Source organism: Centroberyx affinis, unplaced genomic scaffold, assembly GCF_046629955.1.
Source record: "Centroberyx affinis isolate AG114_WGS23_722 - 3 ecotype Tasmania unplaced genomic scaffold, CSIRO-AGI_Caff_v1 ptg000893l_1, whole genome shotgun sequence".
NCBI lineage: Eukaryota > Metazoa > Chordata > Actinopteri > Beryciformes > Berycidae > Centroberyx > Centroberyx affinis.
In genome coordinates, this window is record NW_027279481.1 from 520,843 (window position 1) to 545,629 (window position 24,787).

Here is a 24,787-nt window from a genome sequence, read left to right on the forward strand (position 1 = left end):
CAAGCTTGACCCCAAAAATCTTTCGACTTTCATGGCTGTGACTCTTGCACATCACTCAGTGGACACAGTTTGTTCAGCTTAAATCTAACTAGTAGAGACTCCACCAGCAAAAAGCATTAAACGAGAGATGCCCAGTGTCCTCAGTGACAAAACAGTGCCTCGATAAATCCGACAAAGATACATAGAAACTAAAAATATTCCTGCCCTCATAGTTCCCAAGTGATTCTAAGAAGCAGTCATATTAGCAAAACGCAGAGATCTTGGCATCAGATAAGATCGATCCATTTTTGGAGGGGTTGGGTTTTGCTTCTTCTCATGAAAAATTTCTGTAAGTAGTTTTGTACCAACATATGCACGCACACGCACGCACACACATACACACCAACGCGCACACACAATGCTATGAACTCTCATTATGACAAGAGGGCTCACGATACTCGCTTGCTTGCCTTGTGACATCCTTGAATTTTTCCGTTGTGCTTGCGCTTGCGAGTGTGTGTGTGTATATGTGCGTGTGTGTGTTTAAGTGATGGGAGGATACAGCTGAACGTTTCTTATCTTAGATCACACAACAACGTGTGAAACCCCAACTCTGTGGAACTCCTCTCGATCCTAGAGCCACAGGGTTTCAGTTTGTGGTGGCAGCTGAGCCTCTCTCTCTCTCTCTCTCTCTCTCTCTCTCTCTCTCTCTCTCTGTCTCTCTCTCTCCCCGTCTCTCTCTCTCTCTGTTCTTTTCTCTAAAGACAGTTACATCCACAGACAGAAAACTTGCAGTAAGCAGCAGATAGTGTGGAGGCTGAGACTGACAGTCAGAAGCAGTCAGATATAGGCAGTCACTTCTCAGAAGTGGCTCTTGATAGTTGCAGTATGACTGGAAACTCTGTGAATTTATCAGCTTGAGGCTACACTTCTTGTTCATGTGCATCCAGTAAAATGCAAACCTGTACAGTAAATTCCGATGGCTGTGGTGCAATAATCGAAAAGAAAATAAGTAGAATGATAGTCTGTTGGGAACACCTATGTTCATTGACTTTTCACCCACTTTGTTTTGTTTGAATCTCTGAAGCCTTAACTGACAGATGGACCCCTTTTCCTCAAAGCACCATTATGGCATTATGAAGTTATGTGTTTTCTGCATCCATAATTCTCTTCACATTATCTTACATTGTAGCTTCAGTTGACTCCACAATGTACAAAGACTTTTTCAGTTTATGTCTGTGTGGGTATTGTAGCATTTTTCAGTTTTAACCACAAGAGTGAAAACATAGTTGAATTGTACATATGCTCCTGTGTAGCTCAACGGCACTAAATGCATGGGATCATGGCACCGTAAGGCGCTGTGGACAGAAGCAGCCACCAAATGGGTTATGTTGAACAGGTTGAATAGCTATGAGACAGATGAAAAAACTCAGCCTCCTGAGAGTGTTTTGGATTTACCTTGCAGGCACTGAAAGCCAGATGTTAGGTGAACTCTGAATGTTTTAATGAGGCAAAAAGCTTATAAAATAGCTTACTTTGCTCCGTCTGTAACATTTTCTTCTATCTGTCGATGTACATTCTGTGAAATGCATGACCATTGGCCACTGATGAGCTAATCAATGGCTGATCTCTCATCGATATTCTCCTTTCATCAGACTCCCCTTATCAAACTGCTATGCTGGGCCTCTATTCCCCACAGGCCAGGGACAAAGAGAGGAGGTGTGTTTGCTTGTGTTCAGAAGGCCACTGAGTGGGAGGCTTTCATTACCAGAATCCATCTTCGCAGATAGAGGGAGGGAGGCCAGGAGAGAGAAGGGCCAAGGGACACATTTCTAGTCCTTGGCCATTATCTGTGCGATCAAAATGAAGGTGTAAACAACGCAAGGCAGCTGGCCTTTCTGGCTGACTAGCTGGCGGGTTGGCACAATGGAGCTTATTGCTTTTTAATGTGATATTAACCAGCAATTTTGTGTGTACCACATCTTAGACATAAAAGCGCAGGTCATCCAAGGCTTGGTACCAAATTACTTCATATGTGGAAGAGAGTTTTGTTTATTTTATGTAACATTTATTTCACACAGCTTGCAGCTTGCTTAAGAACAAATCCAATTACACTGATAGCATAATTACAACTGTAATACAGATTTACATTACTCTAATTGATAGGAATTAGTTGTGCAAATGCTTACATGCTGTCACGGGTACCAACAGTTATTACTTCTCCACTCTAAGTTTGACACTTTTTGCCTCTTTACAGTAAGTGTCATATGTTGGCCTATCTATAAGTGTTACCTCAATTAAAATTTAACACTACCACCCTTTTGGCTCATTATCACTTCCAATCTTCCAATCCAAAAAGAAAATGAATATAGATCACTATAGCAACTCATTATAATGAGAACCAGAGGCAGTTGTGTGTTTTCATGCTATGTTGCCACTTCTCTCCACATGCTGGCGTGCAGCGTGTGTGCTGTGTTACCGGGGCTCTGTCTGAGCAAGGCTTTGACATACAGTAGATTCGTCCTTTCAAGTTCAACACCCTTTCAGGTATTTCCTGATGCTCCAAGTCAAGCTCTGTTCTCAGCCTTGCCGAGTACAAGAGACTCGGCTACAAGTGCTGCTTCAAAACACCTTTTGCTGTAAGTACATGTGTCAGGAAGCCGGCTTCACATGGCGCAGCACTTGCTCTTTCTCCTCTACTCCTTTCCCCCCCTCCATCTCCAATCTGTCACTCCACTTCAATATTCTGTCTCATCTTGAGCCTGGCTGTACCGGCAGATGTGGAGAAGGCTTCTGTTGGCTCGCTCACTGAACATGTCTTGATGCACCCCCCACCCCCCTACCCCCACCCACCCCTCAACCAGCTGGTATAGTACACAATCGTTTGTTACATGAGGTTTTGATATAGAGTAAGGCAATACTTTATCAATGCAGTTCCTATAGCTTCTCTACTTTTTCATATGCCGCTCATATCTAGTTACCTTGTGAAATAGATTCTCACATGAAATATTACACTGAATAGCAACTTTCACTCAATACCTCAAACTCAATGTTATTGAATGAGTTGGTAATGAATCCTCACGCAGACAACCTGGTGTACTCATTTTGTTTTTTTATTTATTTATTACCTAAAAAAAAGAAAAATGTTCTATCACAAGTCACACTGAAATGTATTGCTTAAGAAAAAAAATATATTCATATATTTTTTAGTTTTTTTTTTGTTTGTTTTTTTTTGGAAACTGATCATTTCCATTATATTCCACCAAAAACAAAAGTTTCGGACGTAAGCATCAGTTGCTGCTATGTCCCAACGACCTTCTCCCCCACTTTAGAAAATGCACAAAGAAATACATAATTCACAGTTACCATTTTGGTTTCATAAATTAATACAGTCACACATGTGCTACACCGGTCTAGAGCTAGAACATTGTAAATTGTATTCTTGAATCCTGTTATTATTTTCAATGGTTGGCTACAAGAAAGAACAGGCAACTTAAATGATGTGATCAGAATTCCACCAACATACTGTTTTTTCCCCTCTGTAATGCCCCCAACCCACTTGTTTAAATCCCAACATCCCTTGTCATCTTTTTTGTTTTGTTTCATCTTTTTGAATTTCACACAGAAGTGAGGCACACACAGAGTATAGTTCATACATATACAAAAAAATTTAAATAAAATTTGGGAGGGGCAGGGGGGGTAAATTGTCCTTTAACATGTTGTATCCAAGGAAACGGGAAGTGCATGTAGTCTGGAGTCCTCAGAGGACTTTCCTATTCTGAATCACGGCTGTTTGTTGCCATGTAAGTACTGTGGTCAAACTTCCTCAGCTAACATAAATTATGTAAATTTTTAGCTTGTTGGTGGCGGAGGGATGGGAGGAGAGGGATACGAGGTTCGGACAACGGAGACCAACAAGCATGGCGACACGATGAAGAAACGGGAGAAAGACAATATTTGAGGAACAACACCGACTTTTGAATAGTAATCGATTCACTCAAACAAGCTTTACCCCTAAAATCTACGACTCTCATGGCTGCGACTACCACAGTCTTGTATATCAATCAATGGAAACAATTTGTTCAGCTTAAAATCTGACACTGACACTGCAAGGGCAACGTTTTAAGGCACAGAAGCCTTGACATAATAGAGACTCCACCAGCTAAAAGCACTAAACAAGAGATGCCCAGTGTCCTCAGTGACAAAATGGTGCCTTGATGACAACAAGTCCGACAACGATACACAGAAAGTTTAAAAACCGAGAGAGAAAAAAAAAAAACATTCCCGCCCCCATTGTCCCCAAGTGTCTCATTTTTAGTGAAAGGTAAGGCCACTTAAAAAAAAGATGAGGTTCACCAAAAAGGTAATCTCTCACTGCAATCTCTGGGAGTGCAATTGTGGTAGGGTGGTCGATCAATCAGACAGACAGACAGATAAACAGACAGACAGTCAGACTAGATGCTTCTCTAGAATAGGTTCGGGTGTGATGGAAAGTACTGTATATCCGCTGGTCCATTGGTTCCCTGCTAGTACGTCCACATGAGCCTTGGTTGTTGTTCAGGCTGGGAGGAGGGGAGGTGGCGATACGGTTCGTAGGCTGTCTGGGTCCTTGAGAATCACGGGGGGTAAAACCAGCGTTTAGGGAGTAGAGAGTCAGTTGCTCTTTGCTCATCATCATCATCATCATCATCACCTTCATTGTCACAGAGCAGGAATGTTCAGTGCTGAGCAAGATATGAGTCCATTCTTACTTCATCTGTTTTGGTTTTGCGTTGTAATACTTTAGCAGGACACTGTTGTTCTAACAATGAAAAATAAAATTACAAAACCTAACCAACAAAAGCAGCGTTGTTTATTTTCTTCACAAATTCATGCATGTTGTTAACCTCCATCCCCACAGCACCAGTTTCTCGTATTTTTTTTCTTCCATCAATAGAAAAAAGATCAGTATAATTCACACTTTTGCATGCAAAGAAAACTTTAACCTCCCCGCTTTTTTTTTTTTTTAAAGTCCCCAGGTGTAGCAGCAAAACTGTGAAAGGCCTAACCTGATATGTCAGTGGATGTACTGGTGGAGGCACTAGATAATGACGCTGGATACGGATCCCACTTATCTCTCTTTGCCAATAATAAAAATATAGTCAACATTATCAGGACTTGTGGTAAAGGTTTACATCGAATGGACCTAAAACTGGGAACCATCTTTACAAGTTTGACGTTTCGTTCGACAGTAGAAAGTAGTGACCCATGCATTCACTGCACTGATCTTCATGATTTGAGTAACTATGGGGATTTGGGAGAAAACAACTTTGACAAAGACATGGGATATTCTAAATCAATTTACACTAAAGTCACACATACACACACCCTCATAAAACTTTGCCAATCATCACATTAATGTACACAAAGTCTAGTACAAACCCTCAACAAGTCCATTCAGGTCTGTAAGACATGAGGTGGGCTGGATGAAAATTATTCCTTATCATTTGTTGTGGCTAAATGACTATAATATATGCATGAGCTAATGAATGATTGAATGGATATACGTACTTGTTGGTAGTCAATGACTTGACTAAAGCCACAGAGGGCTGCTGTTTTTTGAAAACAGCAGATAGGAAGAGAAATAAAAATAGATTTTTTTTTCCATATACATTTTAAAGATTTTAAAATCCTCTAAAGCACTTTCTGTTAATATTAATTCATTTTGTTTATTCATTAATCATTCCTATCAATACCCTATGTCACTGAGGTTGATATCAATACTTCCATATTATTTTTTTATTCTATTTCAGGCCCCACCTCTTTCTTGCACACTTTGACCAGCTGTTATAAATCATGAAAATGTGCAAATCAACAACTACTTTGAACTGTTATATGAAAACCTGAATGCTTTGTGAACAATGCTACATATTTTTGTTTAGAAAAAATAATAATACGTTTCAAAATGAAAAAAAAAAAAAAAAAGTTTAACCACCCCGTAACAGGTAAAAACTGGACTCTGGTTGGTGAGTTTTGAGATCGATAAGAATGCCCGTTGGAATAGTCCATAGTTCGGCAGCCTGATGAGTTTCTGCCATTCATGTGATTAGGAAACACTTGGAGCCTACTGAGGCCTCTGGTGCGCCTATCTGTTCACTAGTCCAGTGTGGATCTCTTCATAGCTGTCCAGAGTGCGCCTTAGAAAAAAAAAAATCATAAAATACCACCACCACCACCACCCACTGAATTCTGCTATGCTCAAGTTCAGGTATGGTTCATCCTTGTTTAGGGCAGTACATCATTTGCAGTCTCTGTAAGCATATCGCAAGTCTTGTACACCGTTAAGTCCTGTTGTTTCCTTTCCAAATCCAAGCATCAAAATATAGTTCTGTTGTTATTGTTGCTGTTTTTCACAAGGTTGACTGTGAAGGACAGAATGGGATGAAAAGTCTGCAGGGAGCCTTTCTCATGTGACAGACGCTCGTCACAAGGAGCCATTATGATAACTTTATGATTTCCTCTTTGCACAAGGCATCTTTGCACACTACTGTCTCAACTCCTGCCAATCCATCCCCTCTCAAAATATCTCTAAATCAATCCCAATCAATGCTTTGCACCTCTCTGGATCCAGCCCCCCCCCCCCTCCACTGGGCGCGTGGACCAGACGGCTCAGGCCATGACGAACTCGGACTTCATGTCGGCCTTGACGTCGGGTTTCCACACCGAATCGTCAAAGTCCAGGTCCAGGGAGCCCTCGCTGGACATGCTGCTGTTACTGTTACTGCGTCCCGCCTTGCGGTTGGGCAGCCACTGGTAGGGGGCGCGCTGGTCCCGCCTGGCCTTCCTGCGCAGGCGCTTCTGCTGCATCAACAGCTGCAGGCGCTCCACCTTGCAGCGAGTTGCACGGTTCTCGGTCTGACGCAGGCGGTCACCTGGACAGAGGAGAGGACAGGAGAGGAGAGGAGGGGTTAGGCAATTATACATTCCTCTTCGCATGAGGTCGAGTTTATTACAGTAAATACAAAAAAATTCAGCTGGGATTGAGAGGGATAATATGATAGAATAGCTCTAGGAAGCGTAGCCTTGGTGTGTGTGTGTGTGTATGTGTGTGTGTGTGTGTGTGTGTGTGTGTGTGTGTAGCAGATATACACACAGGCAGCCTTGATGACAATGCTAGGACTCAAACACCCCTGCTAGGATAATTCCCTGGACTGTGGCACACACACACACACACACACACACACACACACACACAAACACAGACACACACACCATGCGCGCAGTGTAACATTGGAATTTTGTACTTAACCTCCCCCACTGAGCCCCTTGAGCCCTCCATGCTATTTCATCCCCTTATTGCTGTGTGGGGAAACCTGCTCAGGCCCGATTCTCCTTGAGAACCCAGAGCAAGGCCAGTATACTAACAAACATACAAGACAAGAGACAATGCATTCCAATAGCTGCCTGTCATATCTGCACACATAATTGCAGATGACATGCCACAACGACTGGATGTGCTACTAAGTGCATTTCCAGCTGTTGATGTGCCTATAGCAGAATCCAGTCTCCAGGGAGAGGCCTTCCATAGCACTGCGAATGCCTGCCCACAGTGGCCAAGTCAAGCCTAATTCCATTTATACGTATATTCAGGGGCTTGGAAGGAAGGGAAAGCAACCACAATCTATTAGCTAGCTCCATTAGTATCTGTCTGGGAATGAAATAATTAAATAATGGGCTAGAATGTCAATAAACCAAAGCACAGCACCCGTCTCTGCCTCTCCTGCACACACTAGCACAAAAAAAACACAAACACACACACACACACATACACTGAAACTCGCATTCAAGCACATCATGTATTCACACAAAAACACTTACAGAATTTGTACACACATGCATGCACATATACACACACGCGCGCAGCCGCATGCGCGCACGCACATCACACACACACACACACACGGTAGCAACAGCCGCAGTAGCTTTTAACATGGATCGATGGCAAATTAAAAAGACCTATTGATTAAACCTTAGCTCTAGTGCAGCCATCCATCTCAGGCCCAGGACAACGCTATTGGCTTTCAATAGAAAATGCAAGCGAATGGAAATTGTAAGCGGAGAGAGAGAGAGAGAGAGAGAGAGAGAGAGAGAGAGAGAGAGAGAGAGAGAGAGAGAGAGAGAGAGAGAGAGAGAGAGAGAGAGAGAGAGAGAGAGCAAGAGAGAGAGAGAGAGAGCAAGAGAGAGAGAGAGAGAGAGAGAGAGAAAGATTGGCTTTTTTCTTCTTTTCCTTTTTTATGGCTGCGGCTTCCTGCTCCCAGCTCATTGACCCAACAACCCCCCCCCCCCCCCCCTCCTCTCTCCCCACAGGCCCCCACCTCTTCCACCCCATCCACCCCACCCCCTCCTCCCTCCTCCAGCTCTTGCCCCATGTCTCCCCAGAGACAGATAGGTGGGGCAGTGTGAAGGAGGGCAAGGAGGAGGAGGGGTGGGGGGGTTAAGGAATTCCTCCCCCAGGGGTGACAGGGGGATAGAGGAAAGGACGGAGGAAGAGGGTGGAGGGTAAAGGATCAGCCGTAGGTGGCAGTTTTCCGAATCAATTGTGCCCTCCTCCGCTCTTCCTCCCCCCCATCGGAATGAATTCCGGACTCTGTGTGGGCTTAATTTACCTCTTTCCCTCATTTGCTTATCGGATCGAGCAGTGCAGAGCCATTCTCCGGCTATAAATATTCACCACTGTCTGGCAGCGCATACTAAAGAACCAAACCACCGCCGAGCAGCCCCAACACTGCTTTTGGAGAATGGATGCGAATGGACTTAACAGAAAAGAATGCGAGGCTTATTCACATTACATTTCGTATACACAGACACATATGTTTTAGGTCTGATACAAGTGTGTGTGTGTGTGTGTGTGTGTGCGTCCAGATGCTGTGTGTGCTGTGCGTGAGGGCAGAGCGTCATCTCTAGAGAATAGGGGGTATGCTGGGGGAGGCGGGGGGGTCCTCCTACATTAGGGCCATTGTTCCGCTGCCTCAGCTCCATGTGACATCCATATACACTGCCGCAGGGCTTTGTTCCCCCTCCAGTCCTCCCTCTTCCCCTTCTTCCCTCGTGTCGACTAGCCAAGAGCGAAAACCACCCCTCGGCTGTGTCGTAATACGGCTGTACGCAATTATACCGCACAAAGCCAGCGCACACAGTTTCTGTTTCTCTGTATCTTCATTCCTGGTACTATTTGCCTTTGGAGTTGCTCAGTCGCTGTTAGTGGTTCAACCTGCTGAAGTCGGTTGAGTGAGGAGTGGCTGGGGCCTGGGGCAGGCCCCGCTGCACGCAGGCGCGCACACACACACACACACACAGACACACACACACACACACAAACACACACAAACACAGAGAAAAGGGCAGTTTGGTGGTCCGGTAGGAGGTCTTGGCCTTTGGCTTGGCAGGAGCCTTGGGAATGTGCCTGGAGCTAAACCAAACCTGTGTGTATGTGTGTGTGTGTGTGTGTGTGTGTGTGTGTGTGTGTGTCCATTCATCAGCGTCACTACCGGAGCCCTGGGCGGCTGGGCCGGACACAGCTGGCCACTGGGACACTCCAGACTATGTTTATGACAGTAGGACTATTATTAGGGCTGGCTAAGAAGGGCAGACTATACACACACACACACTCACATGCACACACAAACACACAGACTGGCCCAGAGCCTGGCTGCAGAAACTGTGGGGTTGACGTGAGCACAATAACCTTGGAGGACCCATAGAGAGAGAGAGAGAGACAGAGAGAGAGAGAGAGAGAGAGAGAGAGAGAGAGAGAGAGAGAGAGAGAGAGAGAGAGAGAGAGAGAGAGAGAGACAGAGAGAGAGAGAGAGAGAGAGACAGAGAGAGAGAGAGAGAGAGAGAGATCAACCCTCCTACATCCTCATATACACCCCTGAGTGACACAGAGAAGGCAGATGAGGAAGCAACAACAGATCTTTTCTTAGAAGCCTGCAGTGGAAGATATGAAACTGAGGACAGGTCAGGGCCGCAGAGAAGACGGAAATGCCAGTCTCCCTTTCCTCCTCTCTCATTTTACCCTTCCTCTCTCCTGCCTGCTAAGCACACCAAAACTCAACTCAGAGCAGATAAGTTCACCAGCCCCAAATTCTCCTCTCTGGTGAAAGCCAAGGACTTTGACAAAAGCCCTGTAAACACACCACACACTGCAGAGGAAGCAAGAGAAAGACAGACAGTGAGAGCGGGAGAGACAGAGACAGAAAGAAGGGGTGATCTATGAATAATCAATGCGTCAGTCCATTTTCCTTGCCTTATAAAGCACCACCCCAGCAACACAGCAAGGACTGAGAGAGGGAGCAAAGACGGGTGGGAGGGAGGGATGGATGGAGAGAGGAGAGGAGAGGGAGAGGATGGAGGTAGAGGAGGGAGGAGGGCTGCAGTGTGCAGGACACAGGGGGAGATTAAAGGAGCTTCTCCTTTTATTGATTGTATAAAGATTGGCCTTCATTAGCAGTTGTCTTAGTGCTGTTGTTTGTTTGTTTGCCTTGATAAGTCTTGTGATCTTGCAGAGAGAACATTGTGTTTGCTCAGCATCCAGGGAACCAGGGAAAAGAGGAGGGGCGGTTACAGATAGAGGATGAGAGAGAGAGAGAAAGAGTGAAAGAGAGAGAGAGAGAGATAGAGGGAAGAGAGAAAGAGAAGAGAAAATCACATTGCAGCAAAGTCAGCCTTGATTTCCTCTGGTATTACCGTCTGCTCTTTTGGTGGCCTCTCTCTCCATTCTATTCCAAGTGTCGGCAAGTGAATAGGGTCAAATTCCCCTGTAATATTCTAAAATTACACAAATTTGCCGCTAACCACTGAACATGAAGCGTGTCTTTTTAATATTTCCATTTATTTGAGATCACAACGTGACATTCACAGATGTGATGAGGGACATTTTCAGAGTCATTCAGCCAAGCCCCTCAGGCCTCCCTGTGTTAATCTGGTTTACATGCATGGTGGAATTGGGTGAAGGAGCATTTGGGTGCAGATCTGCCCCCATCACATCAGACCTAGCACTCCACAGCCCTCTGACCTATCAAAGTCAATCTTTTGGAGCCCTGTAGCTCTAGATCTAGAGGCAAGCAACAGTCAGGTCCATGAGGGAGCACTCTAAAGAACCTAGGAACCCAGAATAGACGGACCCAGCAAATCAAACAGGAGGCCTAAATGAGCTATCCAGTCAAACAACAGAAAAATGTAAGCCAGCCAATCAGACAGAAACTGAAGCAACCAATCAAAGCAGAGCTAATATGAGCATTTTGACAGCCAGTGAAAGGGCATCGACAGCCCTGCAGGGAGACAAGCTCTTCAATGACTTTTAGACTTAATTTGCATTCTCTCTCTCTCTCCCTCTCTTTCTCCTTGTCGACAATGAAAGGGCACCTGATGTGCTTGGCTGGCTTTGCTAGATAGCTCTGTGCTGTATTGCGTCGCTGGGGCATTTGCTGAGTTACTGGTGCGCGTGTGTCAGTGTGTGTGTGTGTGTGTGTGTGTGTGTGTGTGTGCGTGTGTGTGTCACCGGCCGCAGCAGTCTTACATGTGTGATGACAGACGAATGAAGCTTGCCGGTGGATAATGCATGGTACCTTGGCCCAGCAGGTCAAGGCTTAAATACAGGGCACAATGAGACTGAAGGCTCAGGGCATGTGATCTTTCTCTGTCTCTCTCTCATTCTGCTCCCCTGTCCCTCTACCTTCCTACCTCCCTCCCTCCTTCTTCGCCTCGCCCAGCCCCAGCCTGTACTAAGCTAACTTGACCTGACAGATCGAAAGGGGACGGGAGGGGGTAAAGGGATGTGGAAGGGACAGAAGAGGGGAAGGAGGCACTGGGGAAAGGGAGCTGTCCCCCTTTCATTCAGTGCTAATTTTGCCCCTGCTTTGCCCCTCTCTGCGTGCCTGTGTTGAACTAAGCAGCTGCAGTGGGAGTGGGTCTAAAAGGCAGCCCTATAATCCCATAGCCCTCCCCTCCTCTGCCCCACAATGGCTCAGCCTGGTGCCCTGTATGCAGCCCCAGTCCCTGGCCCCCACACAATGGGTTTGGCTGGGCAGGGGGCTAGAGGGAAGAAGGCGGGGGTGCAGGGGAGGTCCACCACACTCAGCAAAGGAATTTAGCTAACAATCAGCCTGCCAGGCCGTCCCAAAGCCCTCCTGTTCGAATCCAACACTGATCCTGGGCTGACAAAGCCCTGCACTCAGCAATACTATACACCCAGCCACGAAACCAAGCTAGTCGCCTAGCCTTTAACCAGGCATTTGTGGCTGTGTGTGTGTATGTGTGTGTGTGTGTGTTCAAGCTTTTTATTCACGCCTGTCTTCTCCCCTTCGCACATGAACTTGCAGTGGAAAGGGTAAAGGCTCTCAGGAGACAGCCAAGCTATGTGACATTTGCAAGAGGCTGTCTCAACCTGAGTTAGACTGCTACACACACACACACACACACACACACACACACACATTCAGGCAGACACTTCTCCACAGTAAGCACAGGTGATTCCTGTGGCTGAATAGAAGCAGGTTTCTGCGAAGCAGAGTTAAGCTGCAGTGTTAAGTCCAGTAAGTCTTCCATCAGGTGTTGGCTGATAAGACCATCTCAGAGAGCTTAGTCATCGGCTTCCTTGTGGAATGACGAACAAGCAGCTACACAGCCTCTGTCCACGCTAACAGACCAGCACATTCATTGTCTCAGTGAGTTGAACTGTGCTTGGTTGGTCAGGTTACCCATTCACAACACTTTCTGGAAGTGTATACTGTGAACAGGAATTTGGACCAAGGCAGTAAAGTCAGAAAAGGGCATTAGAGAGGCTGTTCTTTCACCTTTTCTGTTTTTTGTTACTTCTCAGCTGGAAGCCCTGGTTAATCAGTGGGCAGTTGGTAGACTGATGGACCGGATATAAACACCCATGTGATGAATGGAGGCTTAGTGTTGTGGTTTTAAAACTCCCCCTCCGTGTCCTCCTCCTCTCACTGCCCTGTACTACACAAAGCAAATTCTTTCAGCACTGCGTTTCTGAATAAATCTATCTATTTAAAGGCCAAATGGACACAGACAATGTATTGATGCACAACACAGACATGGAAAGAGGGAGAGGGGTGAATAGGAGGAAGAGAGAAAGAAAGATGGATTTTACAGACGAGGCTGTTTTTGGACGGCAATGGGGGGAAAGAGTGGCATGGGCCGTTGAGTGCAGACGAAGGAGGAGCATGAGAGAGAGAGAGGGAGATGAGGGGAGGACGGAGGGAGTGGGTGGGGGCAGTGAAGGAAGGGTCTTCCCTGAGTTAGGAAAATAAGCCTGTGTTATTCCAACTGTTCGCTGAACACTTGTAAGGGCACCCGGGGTAATGCAGAGGAACCCTGTGCATTCTCAGTGAACTTTTGCTCAGTTCCTATGGCAGAAACGCTCCCATTCTGCTGGAAACAGAAGGTCACAATACAGGGGGCACAGCCAGACTATGTCCGCATGCACAGACAATAGAGGTGTATGCTTCTACTTTTTCAAACAAAGGAAAACATTAAACATTAATCACTCAATTCAAGGATCCTCCCCGTCTGTCTATTCAACAAAATTTACCAGCGGCTCGCAGAAGAATAGCTCGATTTCCTCAACAGGAGATAAAGAGGCAGCAGAGGACAATGCTGTTGCTCTCGGCACAGCCAGTCTAACCTTACAATACCGACTGAATGTTATCAGTTCTGGACATCTGTCTGACACTCTCAACATCCTGTGTCTCTCCAAGGAAAGGAGACTTTATAACACCCAAACCTAGTCCCAAATTAACATTAGCTTAACTCCAACCCCTCCCCCTTCCCTGCCCCTGGGCATGGGTATGTCAAGCCTTGTCCAGCCCCAGTCCATACATGCCCCAGCTCCAGCCCCATCTTTAAGAGGTAAGTCAAACCATCCAAAGCCTAATCTAATCTAAACATAGCCCAGCCCAGGCTTGAAGGGGTAAACCTATCTCCTCTGCGCACAAGCACAAAGCCAGCTCTGCTCCCTGACAAGTGAAGCCTGACTGAACAGGTCTGGAGAAGCTTGTACTGCATTACTAAGGAGAGCCCCCCCCTCCCTCCCTCCCTCCCTCCCTCCCTCCCATCTCTTCCTCTTCTCCTCTCTCTCAAACCCCAAGACAATTTCTGTATGAGTGGTTTCTTTTATCTTTTTTTTCCGTGGTTGCCCCGTCAGTATCTCAAAGGTGAAGCTAACAGCTTGAACAAGACCATGATGCAAAATCATCATAACAGAACTGATAGCTAACCAGGATATGTTATGTGAATAGAAACTGAAAGACAAAGCTGATGAGAATTCTCCTATAGGTTGTAATGGAGGCGCACAGCTCATTGAAATTCCTTGACAAGCTTTAGACTGCAGTTGTTTCACACACACACACACACACACACACACACACAAAACACACACACACACACACACTCATCCACAGCCATGACAACTGCAGCAACATCTGCTTCTCAAGGGCTTCAGGGGCTACACAAAGCCTTTGTGTACGTGCGTGTGTGTGTGTGTGCGCGCATGTCTGTGCGTGTGTGTGTGTGCGTGTGGGTGAGTGTGTGTTCTGTTTTTTTGTACATGACATGCTTCCATGAGCATAGTGAGTGTGGAGTAGAGTCACTCACCAGGGGGTTTGCACATGCGGATCTGGCTCTGGCACTGCACCAGCGGATGAAGAGTCGGCGGAGGGCTGCTGGGGCTGCCGGCGGGCACCGAGGTAGCTTTGGCAGAGAGGCCCGTCATGCCAGCGGCCGGGGGTGAAGGAGGGGGTGAGGGGGCCGGGGAGGTGGGGGAGCCACACTGGGTCTGGTAACGGAGCTGGGTGAGGGAGGGGGGCACGCCCTGGTAGTGGCGTGTGGCGCTCAGGAGGTCATTGAGGATCTGCAGGATGGTGCCAATGTCTCGTCTGGGACGCCCACTGCTGTCCTGGCAGTTAGGGTGCAAAGTGCCTGAGAGAGGGACCGAGGGAGAGAAAAGAGTTAGGAGAGATAGCTATTGAGTTATTGATATAAAACAGATTGGAAAAAGACAAGAGTATTTACAGAGTATTTAGGCTATATACATATATGTGTGTCACATATGTGAAGCATAAAAGACGCTTCCAACTAGACCTCATAGTTTGCATGGCTATTGCACAGATCAGTGATAATTCTTAGTTTTTGGCTAAGCTCACTGTCCCCTCACCTGAAAAGGTCCCTGAGAAGACTCCGGGAGCGTGGTTGACAAAGCTCTCAATAATGGCGCCAGGCTTACGGGAGCGTGCCGAGGGACTAGTGCCACTGCTGGGGCTCTTGGTGCTGCAGTTAGCCTGGAGAAACACATCCAACACAGACAAAGTGAGGCTTCTACACACGAGAAAGCTGTTGAATCAAAACAAGACACAACATACGTATGTCTCTGCGAAAAATGTCCTCATCCTACATTGCAATAGCCACCAAGTTGTGCAATGGGACATGCACGCATAACATGAACTGTGCGATGTTGCAAACCATGTTCTGACCTACGCTCTAGATATGATGCACGCTATGTCCCAAGATGCTGTCATGGGTATTGTAAGTATCCATTACTTCAGGGTGTCGGAACTAACATTTGCAGTATAGGGTGATGCAAGTAACCTATGTTGCAAAGGGTGATCGTTACAAGAAACCCAGAGAACAGCAACCTGAGCCCTATGTCCTGGTATGGCCCCATAAGGCCGAGGATCTCTGGTTACCTCCAACTGATATCAGACCCAACTTGGCAACCTAGCTAGTTCGCCTTAACTTGGATCACTCTACCAAGAACTGAAAGTGAAATCGAAACCCACGCAGAGGCCAGTGTTTGTGTGTGTGTGTGTGTGTGTGTGTGCGTGTCAGGCTCGTGAGAGCCAGATGAGGAATAGCCGTTTCCTTTTTCTCACTGCTCCATTGGCCTGTATTTCTATCTCCCTTGTTGTGAACCAAACTCTCCCACATAGTCCACTGACATCTGGTTCTGTTTCACTTTCCAAAAACTGGAGCTCGGGGAGTGAGAGAAAGTAAATAACAAAGTTGGTTGTTGGAGACAACAAAGTGTGTGTATGTGTGTATGTAGCTGTTCTTAAAGTTCTTAAAGCCAAACTTAGCCCCTTCAAGTTGCCAAATAAAGGGCTGCAAAGGTTAATGATCAATGAGACAACAACCTACGCCTGGAAACAAACTAATTCATTAACTGTCTCTCTTCCCCTCTTTTTTCTCTCATTCACTTTATTTTTCTCCCTCTCTTCTCCCCTTTCATCCCATTGGGCTGGATGAGGTCACATGGAACGCCATGCCCTCCTGCCTTGCCTAGGTTATGGCTGTGTGCCTACGCATGTGTGTGTGTGTGTGTGCCTGTGTGTACATTTGGGAAGCAGACTGTACCTCTGTGGTGAGTAATTGTTTGGACTGGAGTCTGGTTTGGAAGCGCGCACACATCACGTGTAAACCTTCCCGAGACCTGAGTAAACCACGGGTTTGCCCTCATGCTGCTAGGATATCCCACTAATCTAATCAATCTAATGGAGGATGATTTAGTTGTGTGCATGAGACTCAGGTCAAACGGTCATAACCCATCGCCTCCATTGCTCATTCATGAGAAGGTTAAGTGGATATGATGACGTCAGTATATTTATGTACATTTAAAGCCACTGTAATGCTTATAACAGAGAATATGGCATTCGGTGGGCAGTTTAATCCAAAGCACCTTACAGTCTCGTGTTTTTAGCATGCACGGTTCCAGAGGGAACCGAACCCCTAACCCCTGGCTTTTTGTACAGCCATTACATTGTTAAGGCTCACCTCAGGGCAGAGGACTGGGGCTACAGGGCTGGCCTGGCTGCTCTGGGGGCTGGGTTGGCCTGAGGAAGGCTGGTGGTGGTGGTGATGATGATGATGATGATGGTGGGGTGAGCGGAACAGACCCCCGGGCAAGTGGGACGGGCGTGGGGAGTGGGCTGGAGGAGGAGGAGTAGGGGGGCTACAGTGACTGGAGGAGGGCGACTGGTGGTACATGGGAGGGAGCGGCTGGTGCGTGGAGGGCAGCGGGAAGGAGGGGGAGCCGGGGGGAGAGGGGGTGGAGGGAACCGGGTGAGGCTGGGACAAGTGGGGGTTGGGGTGACTGTGTGGGTGGGGGTGGGGGTGGGGGTGGTGGTGGGAGTGCGGGTGAGGGTGGGGGACGCGGGGCTGCCCTGTGGGCTGTCCCATAGCGCTCTCTGCGTTGCCCCGGGCGATGAGGTGTCTGTGCTGGAGCTGGGGACCGCCGGACTGCTGCGCCGCCAGCTGGAGCTGGACGAACATCATGTGATCGCCCACACGCAGCGCCAAGGTGAGTGGAGAGCGGCCGGACAGGAAGTCACTGACCTGCAGAGAGGAAACAGGAAGCGAGAGACATTGAGTGATTAAAATCATTCACCTGGTTCCTGGAAAAACTAACAATACTACTTTGGCAAATGACAAAAGGCGATACACGACTTATTGACACAGTGGTATTGACAAACTCCACCAAAACCAAAGCCTTTCAAAGAAAGAGAGAGTATCTCCTATGCATGTTGACTTCTTCCTTTGTAAATGAACTGCCTGTGCCATGTATGGCAGTTAAAATACACAGACCGGCACACAGTCCCCCTCTAGTAGAAAGAGATAGACACACCACATTAGCCCATCCTGCAATCAATCACCATTCTCTAACACTGGCCTATTTACATCTGTTGGGGTGGGGTGGATGAAGAGATCCATTGGAAAGCACACATACATACACACACACACACACACACACACACACACACACACACTCACAAACACAGCCCACTCCTGCTTGCTTCCCACTGCCCCTCAGTCAGTTCTTAGTCTGCAGTGCCATTCAGCACAGAGACAAAGGCCACCCTTCTGTCTGGCCCAGGGCCTGAAAAATCAGCCCTGCGTCCAGGAAATACACCCCGCCTGCCTCTCACACACAGAATGGCCGATTGTCCGCGGGTCTGCGGCGGATCTGGAAGGGCTGCCCATTTTTGGAGCTCTGAGAATGGCAACAGGAGCCAAGTGTGGAGGCCCCGACTGACCCACCCGTGGCCCGAACAGACACACACACACACAAATACACACAGGATAGCGGAGTTGTCACGACTTGGCTGGAGGACTCACACTAAACAACAAAAGTTCTCTTGTCCCCCCTCCCCTTCCCTTGCCCTTGCTTGCATGTCTGTGGCTCTGCTGCTGTGTCCTGCCACTCACTGCTGATGTGCGTGTGTGTGTGTGTGTGTGTGTGCGTGCGTGCGTGCGTGTGTATTTTCTAGGGAGAGGCATTCAGGGGTCAGAAAGCTTCTTCGGGTCCTGAAGACTCAGCAGTAATGACGTCTCAGGTTCTCCCCAAATAGAAGCAAAAAAGAAACAACAGGCTTTGACTAATACAAAGTGACGCCTCTGTCCAAAAAGGTTTCGACACCCCCTATTGCCTGTGTGCTTTCAGTCCTGAGAGAGGGAGGAAGGGAGGGAGCGAGGGTGAGAGAGGTGGGGTGGGGGTAAGAGAAAGGCAGAAGGGAGCACAGAAAAGCTACAGGAGGGGAGGAGAGAGCACAAAGAGGGCAGGAGACAGAGAGAAACAGAAAGAGACAGAACAGTGACAAAGCAGAGACGGTAAGCCATAGAGAAATACATAAAAAGAGGGAGAAGGAGAGTGAAGGAGAGTGAAGGAGAGTGAAGGAGAGTGAAGGAGAGCAAAGGTGGCGCTCCCCCTAAAGACCCTGCAGCCTTTGGAGTGTGCTTGTGTGGCGCTGGCCTGTAGTTAACCCTGTGAATCACCAGGCTCTGCCCTCCATCACTTCTCTCCCTTTTCTTCTGCTTATTTATTTCTCTATCGACCGCTGCCTCTCTGAAGCCAGGGTGACCTTTGCACATTGGTATTGACACGCCGTGGAAAAGAGGATAGAGGGAGAAGAGAGGCGGGTGAGAGGACGAGGGGGCCGGGGACATCTGACGGTTTGTGTCGCAACAACTACATAATAACACCCAAAATGGCTAAAACATCTAAAATGAGACTGGCAGCTAAACAGAAACTGGCATGTCAGAGTGTAAACTCAGGGACTAATGGCTTGTTGATACAGTCCACGCCTGCCATGATTACCCTGCTGTGGTAAAACAATAAACTCAACAGGCCCTGAAACATTGTGTTCTTGTTGAGCCAAGGCAGGGTGTGAAGTGAGGCGGAGAACAGAGCAGGGTGTTAGATGAGATGGCTCTAGGAAACTCCACGTACAAAAAGGTCACCTGTGACCCGACAGACAGGATGTGTGTGTGTGTGTGTGTGTGTGTGTGTGTATGTGTGTGTGTGTGTGTGTTGGGGAGCTGGGCGGGGGGAGATAAAAGAAAAAAAAAAGCTGGGGGTGAAAGGGGGAGGGAGCGAGAAAAGAGGAGCAGAGGGGGAGGAGATGTTGATTGTGTCTCTGACTGACAGCTGTCAAGAAAATGAGTCGGCAGTTTGCCAACCCCCAATACACACACACACACACACACACACAAAAACTCACACATATACAAAGTCAGAGGCCCTGAGGGAGACTGGTAGTCCAGTGTTTAGTTTGGAGGGGAGGGAGATTGTGTGTCTTTGCTCTTCCTCTTTCTCTCTCTCTCTCTCTCTCTCGCACTCTCTAAGTGTGTGTGTGTGTGTGCATGTGTGTGTGTGTGTGTGGGACGGAAGCAATGACACATCACTATCTGACATGCCTGGGGAAGACTAACTGGAAAGAGAGGAGGGAGATAGTGAGTGAGAGTGAAGGAGAGGGAGAGCGGGGCAGGAGAAACATAAAGATAGAGAGGCGTCTTGATTACCCTTTAATGACTAGTGTGGATTATTCAAAACCACCAAGATGAAATTCATGTACTCCTACTGAGCTCCCAACACCACATGGCAGACTTCAAATTAGCCTGCTAGAGAGACAAGCTTTCTCCCTCACACTTTGTTTTTTTTCTCTTTTTCCCTCCTCCATCTCTCCCTCCCTCAGTGGGTTTGTCACTCCTGGTCTTGGCGTCTCAGTCGTTGACTCATAAAGTCAATTTTTAAGTTGCTCACGCAAACCCCGCTTAGTCTCACATACATGCAAGCTAAAAATGCATGCAGAGATCTCCTCCTCTGTAACCATCTGTCTGACTCACATGGGGTCTCCGCACATACACACACACACCACCCACCTCAACATTTTCTTTAGGTAAGAAATTAAAAGGCCACAAACCCACATAAACATAGACATTTCACTCGGAGAGAAAATGACAGGGGGATCTCAACTACTATAATCTGACCATTTCCACCATCGGTCACTCTCACATCTCTGCGGTTCCGCCTTCTATTCCCTCAAAAAAATACACAAAAGAAGCCAAAACAAGCCCTCACGTGTGAAATTCCAGTCCTCCAAACTAAGGCCTGCATCAGTTTCGCCTGACATGTCATTTCCCAACACCTCCGACTGAAAAGGAGGGCGAACATCTTGTGTAGCTTGGAGCCGGGGGCTGTGGAGTGGAACACCTGAAATAGGGCCTGTTTCCTGAGGGAAGGGAGGAGGTGGAGGATGATACAGGCCGGCCTGCCTGCCAGAGGCTAGATTGGCTAGAGTGATCGTGTAACAGCAAGCCTCTCCCAGACGGAGAGAGACTGTGAGAGAGAGAGGAGGGGGGGTTGATGGGGGGCCTCTGGAGCTGGAGAGCTGGCTAGCGGATGATTCCCAGAGGTCTCGGCTAGCAGCTCAGCTCCAGTCCAAACATGCCTGTCTGCTCTCAGGAGCACAGCCAAGACAGAAAATGTGGCTGGCTACCGCTGACGTCAGGACAAACACCAGATAGAGCTTTCTGGAACATCACAGGCAAACAAAAGAGAGCTTCTCCGCTTGTCTTTGAGTCTGCAATCCTCCTCCTCCTCCTCCTCCATTTCTTTCTCCACCGTGCTCCTCGTAGTACACTCGACAAATTCCAAGTCTGTACAAAAGCAACTTAAGGCTGTCTGTAGTGGCTTGTTATGAGAGAAGCAAGACAAGGAGAGTGGAGGGCCCCACTTTTGTTGTGTTAAGACAGACAGAGACAGACCAACCCGTCATTGTTCTCTTTCTGATGTAGCACCAGCGGTATGCAAAGAGAAGAGGTAGACAAGAGGTCATGCCATAAGAACAAGGTCTGCGTTTGTTCAAAACAGAGACAACACATAAAGGAGATTATATTTCATTGAAAATATGTGGGCAATGTAATGACAGAGGCGTCTATTCAGTGATATACAGGTGTTGATAAAGAGCCGTCCCCCCTCATTACCATCATTGTTCCTCTCTCAAACTGACCTCCAAGCCATCCCCATCAACCATTTTGTTTTAGTTGTTGGGGACCGGGGTGGCATTTTGTTTAGCAGCAGGCTTTGGTTGCTATGCAGTGACGGGGGAGAATATGATAAGGGGCGGCCAGGGGAGGAGGGGTGGAGCAAAGATGGAGGCAAAGGGGGAGGATGGCAGGAGAGAAGGAGGGAGCAAGGATGTCGAGGGGGATGGGGGATGCGGGAGATGGGGGTAGGGTGTCAGAGTGGTGGTGGTGGTGGCGTTGGGTGATGAAATATTCAGTGAGAGTGTGCCTCTGGCTCCTTCTCTCTTTTTTTCTCTCGACATCTCTGGCTGACAGTTTTATTTATTGGGGTCCCTGTGGTTCAAGGAACTCATTTGCAGTCGTTCTTCCTTTGCACACTAAGCGAACTAAGGGAAAGAGATAAGGAGAGAGGGAGGAGGAGACGTCGAGAGACTGAGGGAGGGTGAGAGGGAGAGGGAGGGAAGGATAGAGAGCGCTGGCAGCACTGAGCTGACATTCATGAACAACTGAGCAGCTTTGTGCTGGAGAAAAGAGGATAGAGGATTGGAGGGCAGGATAGAAGGGTGGAGTGAGGGAAGCCTTCAGAGGAGGAAGCAGTCTCCTCCAGCCGTATTCTGGCTCCAATGCAGCCAATGCAGCTGCTCACCTATCAAACAGCCAGGTGAGAGGTTGGGTTCAAACCCTCTGCTTATTAACCCAGCTATCGACCTAGATGTTTTGATCACACCAGGACACTATTGATAGTCTCTCTGCAGATATACACTGGCTAAAGATGCAATAACAGGCTCTAAAAAGAGAAGAGGAAAAAAAAATCAATGACTTGAATCATGCCCCAAATCCTAAAAGCGGGCCGGGTGCTCTTCAAAGGCCCCACTGGAGAGATAGGCGTCTGTAATACTGCCTGATAAGAAACAGAGGGGGCAAGAGGAGCAAGAGAGGACCAGCTGGCCATCACTGAATTTGATCGGCTGAGTGAAAAGAGAGATCAGAATGGCAAAGTTCATAATGATCAGGTTCCTGCTAAAGCCCACACTCCTCTCGCTCCAACTGTGCCAACAATCCAACTGACCAACTGCATTGAGCTGTTTGACACACACACATACGGCCCTCTCAACCCCCAACCCTCTTGCATTAGCTCCCTTTCAAGTCAAGCAACAGCAAAGAAATCTCTCTCTCTCTCTCTCTCTCTCTCTCTCTCTCTCCTTCGCCTGCAGTAAGACAGCACCTGCTGCTCACACTCCCCTCTTTCATAAACACTCCACTGATGCACAGCGCCTTTGATACCCACTGATTAATACATTCTAACCAAGGCCCTGTGTTGGTGGGGAAAGGGGAAGGGGGGCATAGCTTAACAACGAGCAGCTTCTGTAACCAGCCACAGAGATTTGTGGATACGTGTAAAAACAACATCATCAGCAGCAACAACAGGAGACAGAGAAAACAACATCTCATCTGCGTGAGACGAAGGTGAATTTTCTCTCTGATGGAGCAGAGAGACAGAATGAGCATCAGAAATAGGCTTCTAGTCACGTCTAGTTCAGAGGGGGTACAGCCAATAAAGGAGGAGACAGGCCGTAGTCCACCCGGCAGGAGAGGGGTGGGGAGTGTGACGAGGATGGAGGGAAGAAAGCAAGCAGAGAGGGAGAGAGAAATAACCCCAGAGAATGCAGAGAATGTTGTCTTTCTTTAGAAAACACTCCCTCTCTCCAGTCTGAATTTGAGAGTGAGTGAATTGACCCGAGTCTTTGGAGACGGCAGTGACAGAAGCCTTGACCCCAGCCTCTCTGGTTCCACAGTAGCGTGCGCCTAATTGGCTTCATTAGACTGGGTGGTGGCCATCAGATGTGATATTCCTGGCCTCCATCCTCCCACACAGTAGCCCCACTAGTCACGATGCCTGCTACTTGAATCACAAAGGCTCAGTGCCGCCAGGGAATGGAAAACAATGATGGTCACGACTCAAATATAGACACGTAAGATTCCCCGGCTGCTGGACGAGGGAACACACAAAGACACAGAGACATCAAAAATACACATCAGAACGCACACACACACACGGATAAATACACACAATGGGACAATGAAATCCTCCGCAAAATCTATCTCTTCCTTGATTGCTCTACAACACACCTTGATTCCCTCCACCCATCCCAGCATCCCCCACCCACAGTGTGTATAAGCATCACAAAGGGGATTATACAGGTGCAAAAATGCTCCGTGATCAGCTTATTAATGCAATTTTCAAGGCCAGGATTTACATGAGTAGGGACTGAATAGGCCTTCAGATCAGCATTGTCTTTCATTCCATACACAATTTGATTTACACATTCAGCGACAAATTAATTTATGTAGCTTTCATTTAGGTAACAAAAAGCCATGTATTACCATTCTAAAGAGCAAAGACTCCCTCTCTTTAGCTGCATGCATATAAAAAGCCTTCATTTCAATGGCAGAGAGAAGGACAGAGGGGGCTGTGTGCTATAAAAAGGGGTGGATCCTCTCATATTGACCAACAGACTGACTCAGTCATTTCTCAATTCCTTCCACTCCCAAATCCTCAATACAATTACTCTCCAATGATTTCCAGTAGCGTCCATCTGGCTGATTAACTAGCATCTAGATAAGGTGGGTACAGGGTGCAGGACTGGAAAAAGAAACATATTGACCAACTGCATTGAGCTGTTTTACACACACTCATGTACAGGCACACCGACATGTACAGGTACAGAGACACACACACTTGCATGTGTGTGCACCCTGTACCCACCCACCTACCCACACACACAAATTTGTTTTCCATATACACATCATTCTCCACAATCTCAACTTTTCTCTATAAAATCTTAGTCAGAGTAGTAAGCTAAATCTCTCCAGTGGCAGATATCTCAGCAAAATGCCCTCTGCCCTCTTTCCTCTTTATTTCCATCCTTTCATCAGACTGTCCTCTATTTCTTCATCTCTGAGTCATGCAGGCATGTGCACTCATCCTCCCCATTACCTCTAAACTACAGAACACACACACACACACACAAAACACACCACAGAAAGACTTGTACACTGAGCTCTCTCTCTCTCTCCTCTCCTCCACCTGTCTGGCCCAGCATGGCACCCCCTGAGGGAGGCGGAGTAGAGGAAATGAGGAGCGGGTGACCCAGAGGTGACTCCCCACAGATTGTTAGATCCCACTAGTTTGCATCTGTCCGCTTCCAGACATAATGACAAAGCTGTTCCTGGAGGAGGAGGAGGAGGAGGAGGAGGAAGAGGGGAGTACAGGAGGACTGGAGGAGACAGTCGGCAGCAGCGATGTCTTCAAGGGGGGGAATGAGGGAGAAAAGTAGAACAGATATGTAACAACGTATTCCACGGGGATGCGAGCAGTGGCAACACACCGCCTCCTCCCAAGGCAATCTGTGTTACTCTTCAAGGCAAAATTTGTCAATCTGCAGCCTCCCTCCAG

General features: G+C 47.6%; 1 protein-coding gene across 2 annotated transcripts in view; it reads right to left on the reverse strand.

Annotated features, from left to right (window-relative positions):
- Positions 1-3,074: 3,074 nt before the first annotated feature.
- midn (midnolin) overlaps positions 3,075-24,787 on the reverse strand; it is a 30,746-nt gene continuing 9,033 nt past the window's right edge. For both annotated transcript variants that reach the window (XM_071521516.1, XM_071521517.1), the window contains exons 5-8: positions 16,801-17,361; positions 15,188-15,311; positions 14,629-14,952; positions 3,075-6,890 (exon numbers count right to left, since the gene is read on the reverse strand). In XM_071521516.1, the coding sequence (XP_071377617.1) occupies positions 6,628-6,890; positions 14,629-14,952; positions 15,188-15,311; positions 16,801-17,361 (1,272 nt within the window). In that variant the 3' untranslated portion in view covers positions 3,075-6,627. The remainder of the gene's footprint in view (positions 6,891-14,628; positions 14,953-15,187; positions 15,312-16,800; positions 17,362-24,787) is intronic.